This window comes from Penicillium oxalicum, chromosome IV, assembly GCF_001723175.1.
Source record: "Penicillium oxalicum strain HP7-1 chromosome IV, whole genome shotgun sequence".
In the NCBI taxonomy this organism is placed as follows: domain Eukaryota; kingdom Fungi; phylum Ascomycota; class Eurotiomycetes; order Eurotiales; family Aspergillaceae; genus Penicillium; species Penicillium oxalicum.
Window position 1 is genome coordinate 680,494 of NC_064653.1, and position 20,663 is coordinate 701,156.

General features: G+C 52.5%; 7 protein-coding genes across 7 annotated transcripts; 5 read left to right on the forward strand and 2 right to left on the reverse strand.

The window, feature by feature from the left end:
- Window positions 1-84: 84 nt before the first annotated feature.
- POX_d05028 (Palmitoyltransferase pfa3) lies at window positions 85-1,828 on the forward strand (the record flags this gene model as incomplete). Its single annotated transcript, XM_050113881.1, has 2 exons — window positions 85-205; window positions 363-1,828. 2 exons carry the CDS (start codon window positions 85-87, stop codon window positions 1,826-1,828), a joined length of 1,587 nt encoding a protein of 528 aa, XP_049968832.1.
- Window positions 1,829-2,324: 496 nt separating this feature from the next.
- POX_d05029 (Ubiquitin-conjugating enzyme) lies at window positions 2,325-3,356 on the forward strand (the record flags this gene model as incomplete). Its single annotated transcript, XM_050113882.1, has 1 exon — window positions 2,325-3,356. One exon carries the CDS (start codon window positions 2,325-2,327, stop codon window positions 3,354-3,356), a length of 1,032 nt encoding a protein of 343 aa, XP_049968833.1.
- Window positions 3,357-3,704: 348 nt separating this feature from the next.
- POX_d05030 (uncharacterized protein) lies at window positions 3,705-9,718 on the reverse strand (the record flags this gene model as incomplete). Its single annotated transcript, XM_050113883.1, has 4 exons — window positions 3,705-7,669; window positions 7,736-8,180; window positions 8,247-9,358; window positions 9,652-9,718. The coding sequence occupies 4 exons, from the start codon at window positions 9,716-9,718 to the stop codon at window positions 3,705-3,707; spliced, it is 5,589 nt and encodes a 1,862-aa protein (XP_049968834.1).
- Window positions 9,719-11,677: 1,959 nt separating this feature from the next.
- POX_d05031 (uncharacterized protein) lies at window positions 11,678-13,240 on the forward strand (the record flags this gene model as incomplete). Its single annotated transcript, XM_050113884.1, has 6 exons — window positions 11,678-11,867; window positions 11,970-12,088; window positions 12,150-12,211; window positions 12,277-12,302; window positions 12,374-12,723; window positions 12,791-13,240. The coding sequence occupies 6 exons, from the start codon at window positions 11,678-11,680 to the stop codon at window positions 13,238-13,240; spliced, it is 1,197 nt and encodes a 398-aa protein (XP_049968835.1).
- A 2,408-nt stretch (window positions 13,241-15,648) lies between these two features.
- Window positions 15,649-16,149, forward strand: POX_d05032 (uncharacterized protein; the record flags this gene model as incomplete). The annotated part of the gene is made up of 1 exon (XM_050113885.1): window positions 15,649-16,149. The coding sequence occupies one exon, from the start codon at window positions 15,649-15,651 to the stop codon at window positions 16,147-16,149; it is 501 nt and encodes a 166-aa protein (XP_049968836.1).
- A 399-nt stretch (window positions 16,150-16,548) lies between these two features.
- POX_d05033 (uncharacterized protein) lies at window positions 16,549-17,204 on the reverse strand (the record flags this gene model as incomplete). Its single annotated transcript, XM_050113886.1, has 2 exons — window positions 16,549-16,999; window positions 17,125-17,204. The coding sequence occupies 2 exons, from the start codon at window positions 17,202-17,204 to the stop codon at window positions 16,549-16,551; spliced, it is 531 nt and encodes a 176-aa protein (XP_049968837.1).
- Window positions 17,205-18,359: 1,155 nt separating this feature from the next.
- POX_d05034 (uncharacterized protein) lies at window positions 18,360-19,718 on the forward strand (the record flags this gene model as incomplete). The annotated part of the gene is made up of 1 exon (XM_050113887.1): window positions 18,360-19,718. One exon carries the CDS (start codon window positions 18,360-18,362, stop codon window positions 19,716-19,718), a length of 1,359 nt encoding a protein of 452 aa, XP_049968838.1.
- Between the last annotated feature and the right edge of the window lie 945 nt (window positions 19,719-20,663).

The window sequence follows — 20,663 nt, forward strand, 5'->3', positions numbered from 1 at the left end:
GTCTGGCCCTTTTGTTTCTTGCTTCCGTCGCATCTGTCGCTCGTCCATGGCCACCTTGGCCCCGTCTGCTCCGGCGTCGCCCTCATGGCCAAAGCGACGACCGAGGGCTTGGGCGCTTCGCTGCGAGCGGTTGTGCTGCGCAGCTGCAAGCTCGTTTCCCCTGGTCTTTGTGTATGGCTTGACGACGTGGGCGGTCTATGTGGAAGTTAGTATTGGTGTGAGGGAGCATCAGAGTGCTTGGATTGGTATGGGTTTTTCTTTTTTTTTCTTTTTTTCTTTAGTTTCTCTTATTGTTCCACCCCGATTCTTTTTCGCGATAACACGGCTAACATGTACCCTTGTTTTTCCCGCTGGAATCGCAGGTCTTCCGAGTACTCTGCTTGGACTGTTCCTCTACGGTTGCTTAAACGCATCGTACACCGTCGCTGTCTTCACAGATCCCGGCTCGCCGCTCACCACACGTCGCGGGGGCCGGCATGAATATAGCGCTCTCCCCGTCTCTGAATACCCCGAGTTCACCTCGTATACCGTGAGCTCTTCAGGAGGCTCGCGATATTGCAAGAAATGTCAATGTCCCAAGCCTGATCGCGCCCATCATTGCTCGACCTGTAAACGCTGTGTTTTAAAGATGGATCATCACTGTCCCTGGCTGGCGACCTGTGTCGGGTTGTATAATTACAAGGCTTTTCTTCTCTTTCTGATCTACACGTCGCTCTTCTGCTGGGTCTGCTTTGGTGTCGCTGCGGTATGGACCTGGACCGAGGTGCTGAACGATACCCGCTATATGGACACCATCATGCCGGTCAACGTGGTATTGCTGGCCATTTTGGGGGGGATTATCGGGTTGGTGCTGAGTGGCTTCACGGCCTGGCACATCAGCCTGGCGCTCCGGGGTGTCACCACGATTGAATGCTTGGAAAAGACCAGATATGTGTCCCCCTTGCGTAAGGCGCTCGATCGGCACCGTAATGAGCATGCGCTGGCCCACGGACACGCGACAGAGACGCACAACGAGGGTCTGGCTCACCGACTCCAGGATTATGGGAATCAAATCTTGGATGCGCACGCGAATGCCATTCCCGGCGTGACGCGTGCTGAGGAAGGAGAGGAAAGACTCTCCCCAGCGCCTTACTCGCGTGATGAAGGTCCCAATCTCGACACCGCACACCATCCCATGACACCGGCCCAGCAAGCTCTGACGCGCTCATATGCCGAGATGGAGCGCCAGCGCGAACGCAATCGGTACCAAGAATGGGTCGATGATCAAGATAGCGAGAAGATGCCGCGGGCTTTTGATCATGGATGGCGTCGCAATCTCGCCCATCTGTTTGGAGATAACCCTCTTTTGTGGCCGATTCCCATCTGCACCACGACCGGGGATGGCTGGCGCTGGGAGCCAAGCCAACAATTCCTCGAGGCTCGAGAACGGATTCGCATCGCCCGGGAACATGAAGCTCAAAACGACCAGCAGTATTATCACGACCTTTACTCGAGGAATTCCAACAACAGCCATGCCTGGGGGGTGGACCATACCAGCGCCGCCCAGTATGCGCAGCAGCAACAACAACAACAACAACACCAACAATCCAGTTGGATCGCCAACCGACGAGCAAATGCAAATGACACTCTCGAACGACCCACCACAAGTGTGTCGATGCAGACGCTCGCACCCGCGTCTCCACGGCCGCGACCGGGGGATAGCGACTATGAAGACGAGCCTGAAGGCAATGGACTCTTGGATCCGGCCGATGCCGGGAAAAGTCCGAATGGAAATGGGAGCAGCGGGCCTGAACGAGAAACAGAGGAATGGCGAGATTGGGATGACTGACATGGGAGATGGGGGCTGTTGGTTGTCTTTTTTTTTTCCTCTCTTTCTGTCGGGGCAACCGGTTCTGTTTTTCTCAAATCAAAATCCATAAGCGCTTGGCTGTTGCATCTTTGGCGTTTGTTAAATATTACACTTTATTGTGTTATGACTTTTCACCTCTTCTACTTGTTTAATTTGATGTGGACATAATATCTACTGGCTGGCCTTGCCGAATGGCTGGGGATTTGCATGCTTTGCCTTGATGTATTTTGTCGAATGGGTGGATGTACCTGGTCCTGGATCCATCGCATCCAAAGCTTCCCCGGCTCGTCTCCACTCGTAAGACCGAACCACCGGTCTCTTCCCCCACTTTCTCTCTTCCTCCTGTCATCTTCCCATCTTGTCCCTCTTCCCCTCCATCCAAAAAGACAAAGGGCTTTTCTCCTGCTATCTTCCTTACTTGCACCCGCTTCATCAACCGTGATCAAGTTTTAAGAGAGAGAGAGAGAGAACAAAAATGACATCTCCATCCACGCGCCGCCTCCTCAAAGAGTCCACCGACATCCACAAGAACCCCAGCCCATACTTCACCGCATCCCCCATCTCCGACTCCAACCTCCACGACTGGCACTTTACCCTCACCGGTCCTCCCGCCCCTACTCCCTACGCCCATGGCCTCTACCATGGCCGCATCACTTTCCCACCCACCTACCCGCTCCGGCCACCGAGTTTCCGCTTCCTCACCCCATCCGGCCGGTTCGAAGTCAACCGCGAGATCTGTCTGAGTATCTCGGGCCACCATGAAGAGACGTGGCAGCCGGCGTGGGGGGTGCGGACGGCGTTACTGGCGATCCGGAGCGAGATCATGGGCGGGGAGAGTCGCGGTCAGGTCGGTGGGATGGAGGGAAGTGAGGCGCTGCGGAGGGAGTGCGCCAGAGAGTCTCGCGGGTGGGTGTGTAGGGATTGTGGTGCCGGTAGTAATGAGGAGGTTATGATGGGGTGGTGGAAATATTGTCGGGAGCAAGGTGTCGAGGTGGATGTGGATGGGGAAGAAGGTCAGCAGCAGCAGCAGCTCCCACCATCACCGCTGCCAGCAGACACTGCAAGAGAGACGCCGCAGCACGAAAGGTCAAGAAAAGAGGGTGGCAGTCAAGAGCCGAGGACGGAGACAGAGCAGACTTTGTCCTCGTCGCGATCTGCGGAAACTTCAATGGTGTCAGCGCCGAATGGCGAATTGCCACTGGGTTCTGCGGCTCCGACAGCAGCCCGTACGGCATTAGAATCAATCGAGTCCGAGCCATCTACCGCGTCAGCGCAGGCTATCTCTGCGCCTGCACGGTCTCCGACCGAGCCAGATGAGACTCTACGGACGACAGCGTCAAGGTCAGCCGATATGGCTGCTGCTCCCGTTGTGACTGCACGGAGAGCTCCCGTGGCAAACGTGTCAGAACCGGCTAACAGTCTATGGCTGGATCGGGCAATCATCGGAATTGTATTCGCACTAATCATCTTAATCACAAAACGAGTGGTCAATGTCGATGACCTATAAGCCCAGCGAGCCTGTTTTCATTTCCCTTCCCCTTTCTGCCTCCATCTCTAACCAAAAAGACCGCAATCATCCAAAAAGAAGCAAGCTGGCTCTTGCGCTCTCTTATGTTCTCACCCCGTACGATCTGCGACGCAGATCACCCATTCTTTACAGGCGATGGTGGAAGTTTCAAACAGCAAGCGCAGAGCGTCATTTACAACGTCGGAGAGATGATTCCATTTACTCTACACAGCAGCAGCAGATGATCAAGTACATTTTCTCCTGATTTTTATTGTCCACTTGATAGATTTTCTTTGCCTCCCAAAGAAGAAGAAGAAGAAGAAGAAGAAGAAGAAGCACGCAGCTTGCCTAGGCAACCGCCACCGAAGTCACACCTTGCGAGGGTGGTTCGACGCTCGACCGCTTCGTATTTTCATGTCCAGCAGAGTCCTCTTCTCTCGCCCAAGTCTCCTTCTCCGTCAAGACCAACCACCACCAAGGGCGGACCATCCATCCGTCATGTTCACTGCGACTCTGCCGTTCCATCACCCCGACCTCTTTCAACCAATTCAGCAGTAACTCAATCTCCCAGGCACTCATCGCAGGCTTGATCATGGTCGAAATTCGTTCCGCACTGAGACCTTGGCGCATCACGACGCAGCCGAGAACGCTTGCGACGGCCATTTCCCACAATTGCGGAATCAAGTGCCCGTGAATGTCAAACCACAGCGGCAATTTGGGAGGCAGATTGGCGTCATTTGTGCGCGGCGGGTTTGGTGCCGGGATACTTCGCGCTCGGTCCTCGACAGGATTACCGTAGACGTAGGACTCGGTTGAACGAATCTCAATAGCGAAGCGTAACCGATTCTTGTCCATCTGTCGGGTGAGGTATCCGCCATCCGTGAGACCCCATTTGTCGCGCGGTTGGCCGCGTGGATGAAGGGTGAGTTGGCCATCATTCATGAGGTTGATGAGTGCGAGGATATCGCCGTCCTCGGCGTGATAGAAGACATCACAAGTTCCTGCTCGTCGAAGCTGTGGATCCAGGATGGTGGTTTTGAAGTAAGCCGCGCGTTTCAAGATGGGGCAGTCGATGAGTCGCTTGCGACTGAGAGAAGTCAAAAGGTAGTCTGTCAGGTCGTAGTTGCGGCCGGGCACAAGTCGGCCCTTGTTACCCATGCTGATCACTCGATCGGTAAGAAGGCACTGGACGGCCGAGTTGATCATGAGGGAACCGAATGGTCTCAAAGCCTCTTCTGCCTTGGACGGATTGTAGGTCGACTCCGATGCTGCCACGTTGGCCCGGACCCAAGTCTTGACTACATCCAGCCGGTCAAGCTCGGCCTTGCGAGGTCCGACACGTTCACGAGCTCCAGCTTTGGTCATCTTCACTGCAAATGGCACATGGGCCATCAGTCCGCGCTTATAGTTGAGAGTGATGCCTGAAGTCACGGTGTACAATTCGTCGGCCGTTGGCATGGGCTCGGGACGGAGTTCGAAGATACTGTCGAATTCTTGCCGAGTGGCAGGAAGTAGCGGTGCCTTTTCCGACGTGGAGAATTCCAGTTCAATATTTGCCCACTCGACGACCGCGGGCCAGTTGTATTTATTTAAATGGTTGTAGTCGATGGAAGGCACCTTCTTCTGGGTATAGGCTTCGAGGAAACGCTCCTGGAAATCTCGCTGCATGCCGGCCATCTGTAGACGACTCTTGCTGAGAATGTTTCGCGCATGGTCTTGAATGAAGACATGGTCGTGCTTGGGAAACGCTGCCGACACAAGATCCCAGTCAATCCGGTTAGCATCTGACCCACCTGCCAGGACCCGTACGGCAACGACAGCCACCATGATCTTCCGATATAGTGTCTGATCAAGCGGTGACAGGGCCCCACGACGGCGAGGTCGTTGGACCCGAACGTCGTCCGGCTGCACTCGGTCCCGATTGCGAATGGAAGTATCGACTCCATCAATGCGACGACGTGCAGAACCGGCCCTAGAATCATGTTGCGTTTGCCGCGTCCGATTAAAAGCCCATTCGGAGTTCCAACGGGGCTGGATATCACGGAACATGGCCATCCCTCGAGTGGTCATGAGGTTTCTCGTCCGCGGAGGCAGAGCAAGGTGGTCGACATCGAACTGAATAGGGCCGATGATGGGCACATTTTCAAACTCGTCACGAACGGTTTGAGCAATGTACGTTCCGACAGTCTCCTGGTGAGCTTCTTCGAAGACGTCTTCATGCTCGAGTTCCCATTCGAGGATCCTCTCGGCCTTTGAATGGAACGACTCTTCTCGGCCTGTTTGGGTCACTGTCGGCGGTGCGGAAGCAAGCTCCGCAAGCTCACGAACACACTTTGCAACCTCGCCGCCGGATAATTTCCGGGCCATGGTTCGAGGTGCTAGAGCCGCGCCGAATGTACCAAATGTACCGGAGCACTCGTGAAAGAGCTGTGTCGGATGCATCAGCATCGCATGAGGCCCAATGGCAGACAGGTGTTTGTACAGCCGTGCGATATCACCTCTAGCCCTTCTCCAGTCGTTGATCAGATCAGGTCGAGAAATGAGGGTCTGGAGACCACCCAGCAGTGAGTCTTGGCCAGACTGACGGGGGTGACGACGGCCAATCTTCATGAGACGCTTGGTGCCACTGCCAGAAGAATCATGAGGAATTCCAAGCTGATCTTCCAACTTCCTGAGTAACTCTTTTTGGATTCTCCGCTCAATCCTTTGTTCTTCTGCGAGGACAGTGGCAGGCTTTTGTTGTAATTGAACCGTTGCACCTGACACCACGGGAAGAATGAGCTTCGGTATTCCGCTCTGTCCACTGTATTTTGTAAGCTCGGGATCCAGTTCAACATTTGGCGAGTAGGAAAGACGCTGGTCAGTCGCTGCCAGCAGCCTTCGTTGCATGTCCTTGATCAAGGGATCATCAGACGACATTTCCGGTTTCGCTAAGATGGTTCTAGTGACCATCGCTCCTTTGGGGCCCTTTCCACAGAACGTCAACTGCCGCAGCTTGCCGGCTTCGACCAGATTCCTGATCGCTGTCTTGACTGTGCGGTTATCCGGCCGTTCCTTTTGCTTGCGCTTCAGCCACGCCGTGGCGAATGGAAACCAAATTTCTGGAGTCGAAGGATACGCTCCACCGGCCTTTTCGATAATTTCCATGATGATCTTCTTTCGAAGCAGGCTCACGGAGCCTCCACGGTCTGCTAAGCCCTGGGCAAGCTTCGTGACATGACCGGGCTTCGTTGAAGAAGGGTTCATTGTTTTGGAGAGCCAATCCCTTGAGAAAGGCGGGGGCTTTCTTGTTCGTTCTGTGCTGTTCAAGCGTTTTGCTGGACTTTGAAGAGCGACTGATGTGGGTGTCGGTGTTTTTTCAGTGGCTGCAATTTGCGCCGGTGATGCCATGCGCAGCTTTTCCGAAGCGGCAGTTTGAATCTCTTCTCCGTCGGGTTGCGCAGCAGTTGGCTCAACGGATTCAACTTCCATGGGAACAGACTGCACATCAAATGTCATATCTTGGGAAATTGTAGCCAGCGATCCAGTGACCCGCTCATCGGGTGCTCCAACACGCGGCTGTTTGTGTGGCCGTTTGAAGGTTCCTTCGGCCGTTGCAGCATTTCTATCCGTTGAAGACTCGTCCAAGATTTCGTGGTCCCGTTTTCGTCCAGAAAGTCTGGTTGTAACTCGGATTTGAGCAGCTGGCTTAATTTCCGTGGACCCATTGATGTTCGGATCATTGCTCATATATTTGGGCATACCACCCTGATGCGTGCCAGCTTTTTTGGTGGGGGTATCTTCAAGCCCGGTATCGTCGTGGTCTGCCTCTTTCTTTTCTTCTGTGAACCACGCGAGAGATGTCAATTTCTCTGATTTGAAGACGGCGATACGGCTTCTCGCTGGGCGACCTTGTCTCCTCCCTGCCGGTCTCCGCTTGCCCGGTGGTGTGACATAGACGCCAGGATTGGGACATTTGTTGACCAAGACATTGTACTCAGTCCAGGTCTCATCCATTCCAAGCGCCTCGAAACGCTCTTTTTCTGAAAGGCCCTCCAGCTTTGCCCGCTTGTTACCAGCCCTTGGTGTCCACCGAGCAGGTCTTTCCCATGTGAGATGTTCCGGGATCGTTGGCGGAATCTGATGCAGTTTTCTCTCCTCGTGATTTTCCGGGCCCGGACTTGCGGCGGGAGAACTGCGCTCCATTTTCGATAAAGTCGATCGCCGATAGTCTCCCTTAGCCCGCGGACCTTTAGGTCGACCACCATGTGGCCGGGTGCTGATGGGCGATGGTATGATTGTCCCGGCAATAGCTTGTCGGCCCATGTCGATTGCTGCATTTTTCCTGTTAGCGTGATCATTGGACAATCGTCATATACAAGTTGAGGTTGACAACATACTGAAATGGCCATCCGGTAGCTGGACTGGCATTGGGTCGCTGCTTGACAAAAGATAAGTTGGCGGTTTGCAAACCGCAACTGCCTCGAATAGACTGGCATTGCCGTTTTTCACGAGATTGCCAATGACAGTTGATTCGTGGAAGCCATATTGATCACGTTTAGCCTTTGCGTCGACAGGGGGAATTTCAAACTTTGCAGCTTTCAACTTTGACGCTGGGAACTCCACTGCTTCCCATGACGCGTCACCTTCTTCGACTAATTTTGCAAAGTTCTGGATTGAATAATGTACATAGAAGAAAGTGGTCTTCTCGATCGCCGTGTCCCTCACAATGCCAAGGTGTCGAAGGTGCGATGGTTGGGACAATTGCCAGCAATCGGTCAATCGGTGTAACGCATTTTCGGATGGTCGTCGGTAAATGCTACCAAAGCAAATTCGGTTGATATCCTGGAGATGAAATTAGTTCATTAGATCCGGACAATTCCACGATTCGCGCTGAGAATATTTGATTACCAGGTTGGTGATGCCTGCAGTACCGGCTCGATGTACCACATCGAAAATCTGGTTTCCAACAGGCCTATCTGGAGTCCAACAGGGGACTATCCGTCCAGACTCAATGACCGGTTTGTCTTGTGCCATCTCGAGAGTTCCGGCATCCGCATCGGCTCCCGCATCATCCCGTGCGTCTTCGATATCATCGTCGATTTCGCCTTGGTCGTCTGCATTTCCATTGAGCTCCCCGCTCACCGCGTTGAACTTGGAAATGTCGGCCTCAGTAGGCTCGCGCATGAGCATTACACAGGGATGAAATTTGTCGTATTGAGATTTTGCCTTGACTCGCTTCAGCACACCGATTCTTTCGTACTTGCGAAGCGCCCGTGATAAAATGCGCCAACGCCAACGATCCTCGAATTCCAGTCGCTTTTTGAGGTCATTGCGAGAGATTATACCGAATTCTTTGAGGATTCCAAACAGCTTGGCTGTGAAGGCGTCAAAGTCAATGATTGGCCGGGCACTCGGGTCTGCTGATGCGCTCTCCGCCGTGAATTGCCCCGTTGTTGATTTGAGGAATCGACGAAAAGTGACGAGACTCGTCCGGGCTGACTTGATCTGGATCGGACGCTTTTCGACGTAACCCTTTTGAGCGAGGGCGTCCGTTCGCTTTGGGACAGAGCGTTTGTCTTGACCACTCAGTCTCACCAGGTCTGTTTGAGCAATTCCCTTGGACTTGTGCATGGCAATGATTGACAGCAACAAAAATTCGCTCGCGGGCACTTTGGTATCATCGGGTTCGTGGCCAGTGAGGGCATACCACATTCTCTCCCTCGAAACAAAGACGCGAACGCCCGGTGGAGATGTTGAACCCTCATCTCGGTCTGATTCTGTACTCGCATCTCCCGATTTTGCTGCTTCCTGCAATTCTGCGTCCCGCTGCTCGGCTTGATCAAGGTTCATGCGTTCCCAGTGGCCATCCGGCCTCACAGATACCTCTGGGTGCCGCGTGAGCCATGACCAGACTTTCGCCTGGAAACGGCGGTCCACATTCTGCGTTCTCGCACTTGAGTCTTGACTTGTATTTTGGTAGAACTCCTTGACTGCCGCGCTGATCTCAGACAAGGTTGCACCTAAATCCCCGTCAGTGTCGATTGCAGAACCGGATTTGCATCGATGTAAACATTAGACAAGTATAAGTGTCGGGAGGCAACGATCATGACGCCATCGAATAGTCCCGACTAGATATCATTCTATACAATGCGAATGGATCTTTTCCCTCGACAAGATGGATTCAAACGCTGTGCGGTGGCTTTTCATGCATGTTGAAATGCCAAGGCTCCAAAAGGCAACGTGCATATGTACATCGATACATATATTCTGTGCCGAGTAAAGTGGGTCTAAATATTCAACAAGATATACACACCTTGACTGCCGCAGAGTGCGATTTCGTTAAGCAGAAAGTCAATCAGCTCTTGCAAGCTTGGCGCCATCGTTATGGATTGAACAAAATTCTCTGTACTAAGGATGGCTCATACTGAAAGAGACCCTTGGAAGTTGTGAAACACTGGGAGAGGAGAGTTCAGAATTTGTTCGAGCAAAAAGTGTGAATCGAACGCGGGTCACTCAGATTTCACCTCTCTTCCTTGGGGCTTTCGGTCATGTGACTGTCATTTCCGGCTATTGTGTGCCTGAAACTCCAGGTCTCCTGGTTTCTATCTCGTGGGACACCAGTTCGCCGTGCCAATCGAAAGCTCGGAAAGCATTTAGTGCATCAACCCTGCCAGATTCAAAGTACACTAGCATAGGTCTAGAACCAAATCTGTCGATCATATTCGGTGCAAGGGATTTACAAGGTCCAGTCATCAATGCTATGGTTTGAAAACAGCTTCACCCTTTCCCACTGAGAATGAGTGTAGTATAGTATCCAGTGCTCTCATTATGTGCTCAGGTATATATCACTCTTGATGGCGCTCGAAATGACACAGCGCTTCAATCTTGGGAAGAGGGGGATAACACAACGCGATATTGCATGTTGCAAACTGTAGGTCTCTGGAGAGTCAGTCCATGGCTCCACAATTGTACGGGCATCAACAGCCACCACCACTGTCAAATTCCTTTTGCGCTAGATCAAAGCCAGCTGTAGTCAGACGTTGTTTGCTTCTAGGCTGACCGCAGACGATGGAGTTGGCAAACAAGACTCGCCGCTTCGATGAAAAGATACTGAGTGGCATGTGTCTAGAAAACACAGACGCCTGTTGGCCTGTTACAGCCACGCGAGGTCTGGTGGCAAGGGGCCATAGTCACCAAAGAGCAAAATAAGTATGAGGCTGGTGGTGTTGCTCAGACACGACTCTAGGAGGTCAGGCGCCCAAGCTCTTGTTGATGTCTCGCGGTTGGTATCTCGGTGGGTAAAGAAAGATCTTCGAGTTCGAATTATGTACTGATTTTGCCTAGAGTGCTCATGCATAATTCTGAACAAAAAAAAAGCTCCAATCTTTCTTGTGCCGCGCTACTCTAGTTGACCATAAAGATGAACGAGCTATCAAGTCTTCAAGGAGATCCTAGAGCGCTCATGGTGGCAACCAACAAAGTTCAATGATTGACTAGTCCATGAATTGGAATAGACGGCAACAATGCGCCCCGAACACCGATATTGCACTAATGAACATCCCTTGGCATTGGCGGCGGAAAGGGAATGGTGCGTCAGCCCAGACAGAAGGAGAAGATCATCGAATGAGCCTGAGATTAGTACCTTTAATGTTACTCAGTGAGAGTTCTAAGGCCTGAGGACATCAATCATGTATCCGTGAACGGGCCATTGACATTACTGTTTGGGAAAAGCTCATGGTTGTAGGTCGATCTTGGATTGATCGATGTTTCTATTTTCAACGGTCGCACCCTTTCGGTGGCAAAAAGCACTTGGTGATCATGGGAGATGAACCGAGGAAGAACAAGATGCACCGCTGATTGGGACTGGTGGAGACGGGAGATTCATGACATGTACCTTACTACCAGTCTGACAACAGTGACCACAGCAGAAGTAGTTAGTAGTGACCGGTATTCTTGCATCCGCATGCCAATCGTGAAAATCCCACAGGAGTGGCCCGGCTTATGTTTGGATGACATCACGGAATCGTCTGACATCAGGTACATCGGGTTCCCGTGAAAGTTGAGTGGCGATTGAAGTATCGACCCGCCCTCACCCCCGTCGTTTCCGGCGCAAACCTAAATTTCTACCTCGATTTTGTGAGACTTGCACAGCCAACCCTTCACCTTTACCTCGCCTTCTACACCCTGAGCCCGCTCGAGGAATCTTTGAAGATGCATTCATGATCTTCATGATCTCTTTCCTCCAATTTATATCCTTAAACCCTTTGATTTTGGCAGGGGTCAGGCTGAACATTCCGATCAAGACACTTCTCATCTCCTGAATCTCGCCTCTCGCCACCATGACCACGCAGTTAGAAGAAGGGATGGCCTCGAGGTTACCCTCCGAGCCGCCTCCCTTGCCATACTCACTACGTACTCGCAAGAAGTCTATTGCGATCTTTTGGACCATCTTCATCATCGATACTCTAGGTCAGCCGTTGATCCTTTACTGGACACTATGGTACCTGACCGATCTGTCACATAATTTGGGTATGCTATGGAGATCGAACTTGTGTGTGGAGGCCGGCTTCGCTTGTGACCTGAGGCGGGCTCTCTCTGTAATTTGCAGCGCAATGCTAACTTGGATGACAGTGTTCTCCGTGGTGACGGCAGCGATAGGTGGCGTCTCGGTCTTTGAATACTTTTATCGACTGTACAACTTGCGTCGGAAAGAATCGCGTGCTCGGCCATTGAACGCCCAGGCATCATGGGTGCGTTACGTGTACACACTGGGAGCGTCCAGGACGATCAGCGGTACTGATGCATCCGTAGCTCGACTTTTTCCACATCAATTTTACCCTCGTCTGGTTAATCTTGGCCGTTGAACTCATTGTGTAAGTGCTCCAGAGAGCCGTTGCCTCTACAGATTGAAGTGGCTGTCAGCTAACGGGAAGTACAGTGGGAGTGTGCCACACGAACCCTACGGTAAGCCATCGACAAGAGTCTTTTGATCGTTTTTGTTTCGTCTCCGCCCACATTCATCTAACCGCCTGTAGTGCGTCTCATTGCCATGGTTTTGCCGACCGTCATGTTCTACTTCGGCTTTGTCCATTTGACCCTCGATGTTCTCCGCATGATGGGATACAAGGCCCCGTTCCGCATCTCCTCCACCCCCAAAGGCGCCCCGATGCCGACGGCCTTATACGCATTAATTGAAGACGTGGTCGCGGTGGATGGAGGAGGCGGCCAGATTTATCGATATGCATTGCGAACCCGATACCTGTCGAGCCCATACTTCCGTCGCATGCTTTTCGAAATGAACTGCTTTTGGAGCGGTGGCTCTATCATCTTTGCCGCTGTGATCACTGCTCTCGTCTTCACCCTGTCGGAGCCGGTGGCTTTCACGGTGAGTGGGGGGAACATGCATCTTTGGGTTGCTCGTGGAAAGCGACGCTGCTAACGTTCGTCTGTAGCTTGGTTGGTCTCTCCCGTTCGTATGGGCTGGTGTGTGGACCTTGATCACCATCCCCTGGGTTCAGAGTGACCTGCGTCGCGAGAAGGAAGCCTGGGCTCAAAATGTGGAACAAGGTGGTCATCCATGTGTCGATCAGATCGCTGCGCGTGCTGCTCGTACCCGCTTGACTTCGGTTCAAGAAGCTATCCCGAGTATCTTCCCGTGGTCTCGCAACAAACAAATACCGCCGTCTATCCCACCAGCAGCTCCCCGTGATGTCGTCGAGGGCCTGCCTCCGAAACCCGCGAGTCTTCCCGATAGCACTCCCGCTGCGACCGAGGATCACGCATTCGATCCGGAAAGTCCTGTGAGGAATGACGGCGAGCAGACTCGCCCACATCCTCACAAACCCCAAGACGGGCTCGAGACGGCTGCCGACCCATCGACATTCACAAGCGAGAAGAAGTGATGAAAATGATCACGGTACCAAAAACGGCCATGATTGAATCATATGCGCCGCAATGATCCACCAGACCAGTCAGGCCATCACGCCTCAGGTTTACCTTCCTGTACAGTCGTCACGGTACTGTCCCGCGTCACGTGAATGCAGACCACTGGACCCAGGATACAAGATCGTACGTACGTCGCTGGGGGTTCTGGGCGTGCATTTTTTTTCTCCGACGATCTAGCATCGCGGGCACATTTGCTCTCATTTGACGTCTTTTTTTTTTCTTGGCATTCACGTTCCTAGCAAAGATACCCTATTCTACTTCCAATTTGATGACTTTGCATATTTGATTCCAGGTGTTGGGCGCTCTTTGGCCACATGGCTCTATTCGAATCCGGAGCTCACCGCCAGGTTTGGCGGTACTGTAGTTCTCGCTCACACTGACACATGAACCCACCACGGTAGAACGACAGTCTTGCAAGGGAAGGGGAAAGCAAGAAATCTTTGTGGCTTGATGATTTTTCAGTCGCCCGCCTGGGCCTTCCTCGAGTGGTACGAACCGCCGCCAAACGAGACTCGTTCCGGCAGGTGGTAGCCTTCTGGGATGATGAACTCGGGAGCGCTTCCAGCTTAGCGCAGCCACGGGTGATCGTTGCGACCGACAACGGGAGTCCACTTTTCCCTCGGAAAAACCGCACCGCACTTGCTTTTTGGGCTTTTTGGAAAGAGGAGACGGCATGTTGTGGCCTGGCCATACCAAGAAAAATCCAGGGAAAAGGGACCAGACCGCTGACCCAAGATCACATTATCATGACGAATTGAAAACCCAGAATGACTATTCAGCTGAAACGGAAACTCTTCCGCCAGCTGCTAGCACATCCACAGTACTCGAGGGTGTGGATCACTCGCTGCAGCCCAGTGATAAGAGTTGGATCTGTAAGGTAGTACTTGGTAGTTCGATTCTAGGTTGTTCAATTCTACAGTAGTGTACTACTGTACTACTCCTTCGGCGTCGACGGCATGATCTACGAACCTGGTCGGAGACATTAGCCACAGAGCGCGTAAGGCTGAAAAAAAATGCAAAGATTCCCACGAGGGCCGCGCCACAGGAGTCAATGATGCTTTTGTGTGCCAAGGGCTTGGTATGGCGGTAGACAAGCCTGGCTTAATATAGACATGGACGGATCGCGAACCCGACAATCATCTGACATTCTGCGACCTATTTGTAATGAGCACAAGTCTAATACACGAAGGATTTCAAATAGTTCCTAATCATTGGTCGAGGTCTTAACCAGCGAGAAAGACTTAAGACTTCTTGAGCAAGGCAATGGGCAGTTCCTGCTGTTGATGCGGGTACTTGCAAGTAGCTACGTAGCAGCTGGACAGCGCGGGCACTGTGGTGGGCGATGATGTGTTCAGTCGGTGACGGACATTACGCACGGCGCAGTCTGCTCCTAGGGGACAACAGAGACGCCTAGATGGTCGAGTGGACTCGACTTTTTCTCAAACTGCCACCTCTCCTTGTGACCCACCTCCAGTGGTTGCCAGGTTCGAACTGAGGAGAGAAAACGGGCAACTTGCGAGAGAAATGAAAAATAGGAATAAAAAAAAAAGAGAAACCCGAAAATCAAATCTAGAACTCATCCACCTTCTGGCCAAAGAGGAACTTTTGTTCTGATCCACTTCCCGCTCCACTCATTCTTATTTCGCTCATTTTCCCCCGATTTTCCCACATTTAGATTTTCGTGCCTGCCCACTTGCGCCATCTCGAGTCCTTGGAGCCTCCAGGTCCCTCAACAGCGAATGGTCATTGGCTCAAAGATCCCCCCAGACTGAGTGATTTTTTTTTCGGTGGCTTTTTTTTCTCCCCTTTTCTTGCTGACCGCCCTAGGGTTCAATGTGGGTCCATGCAAGCTTTTGTTCCTCAGACGCACTACCTATATAGTCTGGTACTTTCTCCCTTACCACCACTTGATCTCTCTTATATCCCCCCCCGAATTGCATTATCATTCCAACCATGTCGGCATTCATCCAGTCAAACGCTTCACTTTTGCCATGCGCCTTCGTTGACCTCTAACATTGGCTTTCCGGCGTGATTTGATTTCGCGTGCTCACGACCTTCTGAGCTTCACCGCCACGACCACTTGCGATCGCACCCCGACTCTCCCACCACCAGTCCAATATTTCTCGTATCGACTCGGGTCGAGTCAGTTGCTGCAGTTGATTCAGACAACGCATCGCGCGGTGTGCTTATCATCGCAAACCGAACCCTTGCCTTGTTGATAAAAATCAAGGCTTACTCGCATTTACGAGCCCTCCGCTCGCCCTCTTTTCTTTCATCCAGCGTTCTACTACGTGCCAATCGCACCAAGCCCAGAGAGATTTGTCCAAATACCAGCTCTGCGCCATTCTCAATCTTCCTCCTCACAATGTCTCCAAATCTCTTCCTGTGCTTGCGCACTATGTTCTGTCCGACCTATTGGTTCCAGAAGGGCCAACGCATCGATGGCAATGTGAAGCGCGAACAGCATTGGGATAGCCCCGTGCCAGGAACCTACAAGTTCTTCCCTGGAAAGGGCTGGCAACTCATCCGGCGGGATGGCAGTGATCGTGATGAAAAGGTCCCTCAGACCCTCGTTTACTGCCGCATTCTGCACCAATACATGTTCGAATCCGAGCTGAATGATCGCTGCCGTTGGTACAAGGCTCCACTACACAGGGGCGCTGCCCCTGAGGACCTCCGCTTCTTCCTTCTGGACGACGGCATTCACTGGGTCGCCGGTTGGGATGCCCAGGGCCGATTCATCCCCGGACCGTACCCGAAATGGTACCTTGATGAGGATGGGGAGACCATGCACCGTGGAGCCTCGCCCTGCTCGAGTGCCAATGTGTCGCGACGCAGCAGCATCATTGCTGGCAAATTCGATTGAAGAGGGAATCACAAAATCGATCAATTCACAACATCACACAACTCCCTCATCAACGTCATCATGACTCTTCCTGCAAAGGAGTACCGCCTCATGCTTCTTCCAACTATCATCTCCACTATGGAAGGAGGCTGTGCTCCCCAGCAAATGTTTCTATGTTTCCTTTCCCTTTCCTCTCCCTTGCTCCAACTCAGCTTTTGGAAGCGTTCAAGCGTGCCAGACTATTGTCGGTGAAAAGTGCCTTTCTTCTCCCATGATTGGAGAAATGAATTATGATGTTTTGCTTTTGTACAATAATATTGGGGCGTCGATCAACTCAGGAGTCTCGTTTCTCTAGCCACACGGCCCGGAGGTTTTGTTATTTAGTCTTGCTGTTCTCAGATCCCGTGATCGAATCCATCTTTAGAGCTTCGCTCCCGGCGAATTCAAAAGCTTCTCCAACCCTTCCCGTACCTGCTTCACCATTCCTCCCTGGCCCACCCGCATTGTCTCCCGCAAAACAAACACATGCGTATAGGTCCCCACCATCTTCACATCCTCCTCGCCCTGCTTAAAGACGCCAATCTCCCACGTCACACTAGATGACCCCAGCTTGGCGACCCGCAAGCCAACCTCCAGGGTATCCGGGAAGGCAACGGATGCGAAAAAGTCACAGTGGGTCGAGACAATGAGTCCAATTTGATCGTCGCCCACGTTGAGTGTGGATGTTTGACCCTCGACCTTCTTGGATGAGGGGTTGTTCACGCTGAAAGGGTTCCGACCACAGTGCTCAATGAGATAGGCGTTGGCGATGGTGTCGAACAGGGCGGTGTAGACGGTGTTGTTCAGATGTGCGTACATGTCATTGTCGAACCTATTCCCGTGATTTGTGGTTTGTGTGAGCGACTCTTCAATCCTCGCAGGTAGATCTCAGAGATGAGAAGTACGAGGCACATGGCCTCATCCCTAGATAGATAATTGCAACTGCGGAAGATTTACCATCTTGTCTGATGCACCTGACGATATCCATAGTCACTACGCTTTCGGCTCTTCTTGGCTTGAAGATCGGAAGAGGCCATGATACTGGTAGATGTATATCGAAGGAGAAATGGAGACTTTGTCCCAGAGCGTGGAATCAGAATCGATGTGCGAGTACCGACCAGCGGGGCAAGGGGAGAGATTTGCTTTGTCCAAATTTGGGCGTCCAAGCGAGAGAATATGAAGATGCGACAGCAACTCCGCAACCTCGGGGACAAACATCCGTCTAAACCGAGGTCGAGACAAGATGAGGTAAGCTAACTGGGCTCCCCCGCCGGCCGAATGCACAAGCCTGGGGGCGGTGGAGATTCCTTATTGGTCCCCATTCAATCGATGGGCTCCAGTATTTGCTGGGTTTTCATACAATCGGTCATTGATGAGTCTATGTACATTTGTTTGAGTGAGAGAGAGGAAGTGAGATAGAAAGACTTTTACGAGTTATTTCCATGGTAAAGTGAATTCGGTACAGGAATGCGTAACGATGAAGGAATCCCTTCTTGCGGGCATTTGGAAGACTAAGGACCTGCTCTCGGTACTGAGATGGTTCTTATCGGCATCAACTGGAGAGTTTTTGGTTCCTGGCCTTATCGAACAAAAAAAAAAAAAAGCTAATCGCAATTTTTTTCTTCCGTGTTTAGTTTGGGTTCCGCCAACGGTCGATCACGTTCGCGCGACGCTCTCTGCGACTTTTCGCTAAGGCACTCGAAACCCGACCGATCTCTTTTGACGATTTTCACCTCGTTGCCAACTCTTTATCCTCGCTGGCTCCCTCGGCTCGAATCACGGCCTACCTGCTGCGGCGAGGCAAACATCCTCTTCCCTCCCCGCCCTGCATGGCCCTCGTCAACGTGGACGCCTCTCAGCAGGCGTCCCCTGCTGAACTGGGTACAAAGACCCCCGAGGTCTTGGTCACACCTTGCGATCCATGGCCTGCGCCATACTATATGGAGCGAGGACTGCGACGTGTGCGTCCGTATCACTACACGTACAACACGAACTGCAAGGAGAGATGGCGGGGTAAGAGGCTGGAGGATATTTTTACCTCTGAGTTCCGGGATCGGGCGCCCGATTATTATGTATGCTTGCCACGTTGCCCTGGTGAACAGTCTCAACCTTCAAAACTCTGGAATGCCCAAGGACTGATGGTGTGTCTTCTAACTAGAGAGCTGCCCTCGACAACGGCTTGATCTGCGTCAATGGCAAGCCGGCCGGCCCGCGACACGATCATCAAGAATGGCCAAGTAGTTTCGCATACGACCCATCGCCACGAACCCGCCGTGACCAGCGCCCCCATCGGGATCATCCACGAAGATGAAGACTTGATCGTCATCGATAAGCCCGCCGGTGTGCCCGTTCACGCCGCGGGCCGATACCACTTCAACTCCATCGTGGAGATCCTTCGCGCAGAGCGAGGCCATGACTGGCTTCCCCGGCCATGCAATCGGCTGGACCGATTGACTTCGGGAATCATGTTCATTGGCAAGCATGCAAAGGGCGCCGAAAAAATGGCAGGTGCGCTGCAGGCGCGGACCGTGCAAAAGGAGTACGTCGCCCGGGTCAAGGGCAAATTCCCAGACGGCGTGATTGTCTGTGACCAGCCCATCATGCAGGTCAGCCCGAAGCTGGGTCTGAACCGCGTGCGGGCGACGGGCAAGTCTGCCACGACCAAGTTCCGCCGGCTCGCATACTATCCTCCCCAGGCGGCGGTTGCGTCGGCGGAGCAGCACGCCGCGACTAGCGATCGTGCTGTGACTCCACCCCCGGTTCTTGCCAATGAGGATGAAGGCTACAGTATCGTGCACTGTTTTCCCTTGACGGGTCGTACCCATCAGATTCGTGTCCACCTTCAGTTCCTGGGCCACCCGATCACCAACGACCCGATTTACTCGAACCGGCGCGTGTTCGGGCCTGAACTGGGCCGCAACGAAACCAGCGGGGACCGCGATGATGAGATCATGGAGCGACTGCACCGCATGGGCAAAACCGAAGTCGCTGATACCGTCTCCTACCGGACTCATCTGACTGCCGCGCCAAATGTTCCACCAGGAACCGACCCGGCTATTTTGGCCGATATCATGGCCCGCGAGCAACAGGCGGCTTCGGACGAGTACGAGAAGCGCAAGGGCGAGCGACTGTCCGGGAAGTTCTGTGACGTCTGTGGAACCGAGCTCTATACCGACCCCGGTCCCCATGAACTTGGCATCTTCTTGCATGCCGTCGCTTACGCTGACCGGAATGGAGACTGGAGTTATCGCAGCCCGATGCCCTCATGGGGACTGCCCCCGCCTGGCTCAGACGGACCACGTGAAGTACCAGACTGGGTACCGGTTCCCGAGAGCGAGGAAATCGTCTATGGTCACGGCACCGTCCCTCCCGAGATTGGCGGTGATGATGAAGACGCCTCGTCGAAGCCTATCTCTAACACTGTCCTTCTCACGGGGGTGGGTACATTGGACTTTTCCGATCCCAGTTATGGCCTGGCGGCGGCTGCCGCTGCTGCTACTGCTTCCAAGCCGAGTGAGTCGGAGGCTCCCCTGGACTCGGCCAATGCTTGATAGATATCTTTACCCCTTGGAGATTCCCTCTGCATGCAATCGAAATCAAGCTATTACTACGACATTTAACTTCCAACATGCCCGGAACGATACGATTTTTTTCCCATGTGGACCGTGTTTTCTTGGTGTATAAGCGTCCTAGTTTCAGGAATTTCCCCTTACTGATACGTAGACTTTGGGAGATTTTGAATCCTTCAATTGCCTCAGTAGAACATGGGTTGTTGTCAGATGTGAATAGCCACTGCATGGAATTGTACAGCTCAACCACCTAAACGTACTACTTGAGAAGGCGGAAGACTGGACCTCAGCTCCATGTGGATCGAGGCAGCATAGTCTTACGAAGCAAGCTAAGAACATAACACCTTACAACTAGAGTACAATCAATGATTATATATACAGGACCCTTGATCCACCGGGTAGTGCTCTCCAGGCCCGGCAACAGCCCTGGTCCTCCACTCCAGGTTTGGAAGTAGGTACCAGGCTACCCTGTTGGTGGAATAGAGGGTATATTATCCAGCTTCCAGTTACCTACATACCCGAGCATCCTAGCATAAGACATCCTCAGCCCAGACTGTCTGCTGCCCGTGTTCTGGTAGGCAAGCTAACTCAAATATATGCAGAGGGGAGTGGAACACAGTGGAAATATTCCGGTATTCCGATATTCAAGGTACCACGAATACTTGAACAGGTAGGCAGTCAGATAGGCAAATGTATAGGTAAGTATCAAAGTATTGTTAACTCGTGGAAATCCAGAGCTTTCAGTGGACTCTATTCGCATCAACATACGTCGGGTCGATATCGGGTCTGGAGTAGGATGTAGGAAAGAAAAACGGAAAAGATTTTTTGCAATTTTTGATTGTCATTTCAGAGAAACCTAATTCTCTTGCTCTATCCGCCCAGCACTAAGACCAAGCGCGAGCCGCACACGGTATGCCATGCACAATT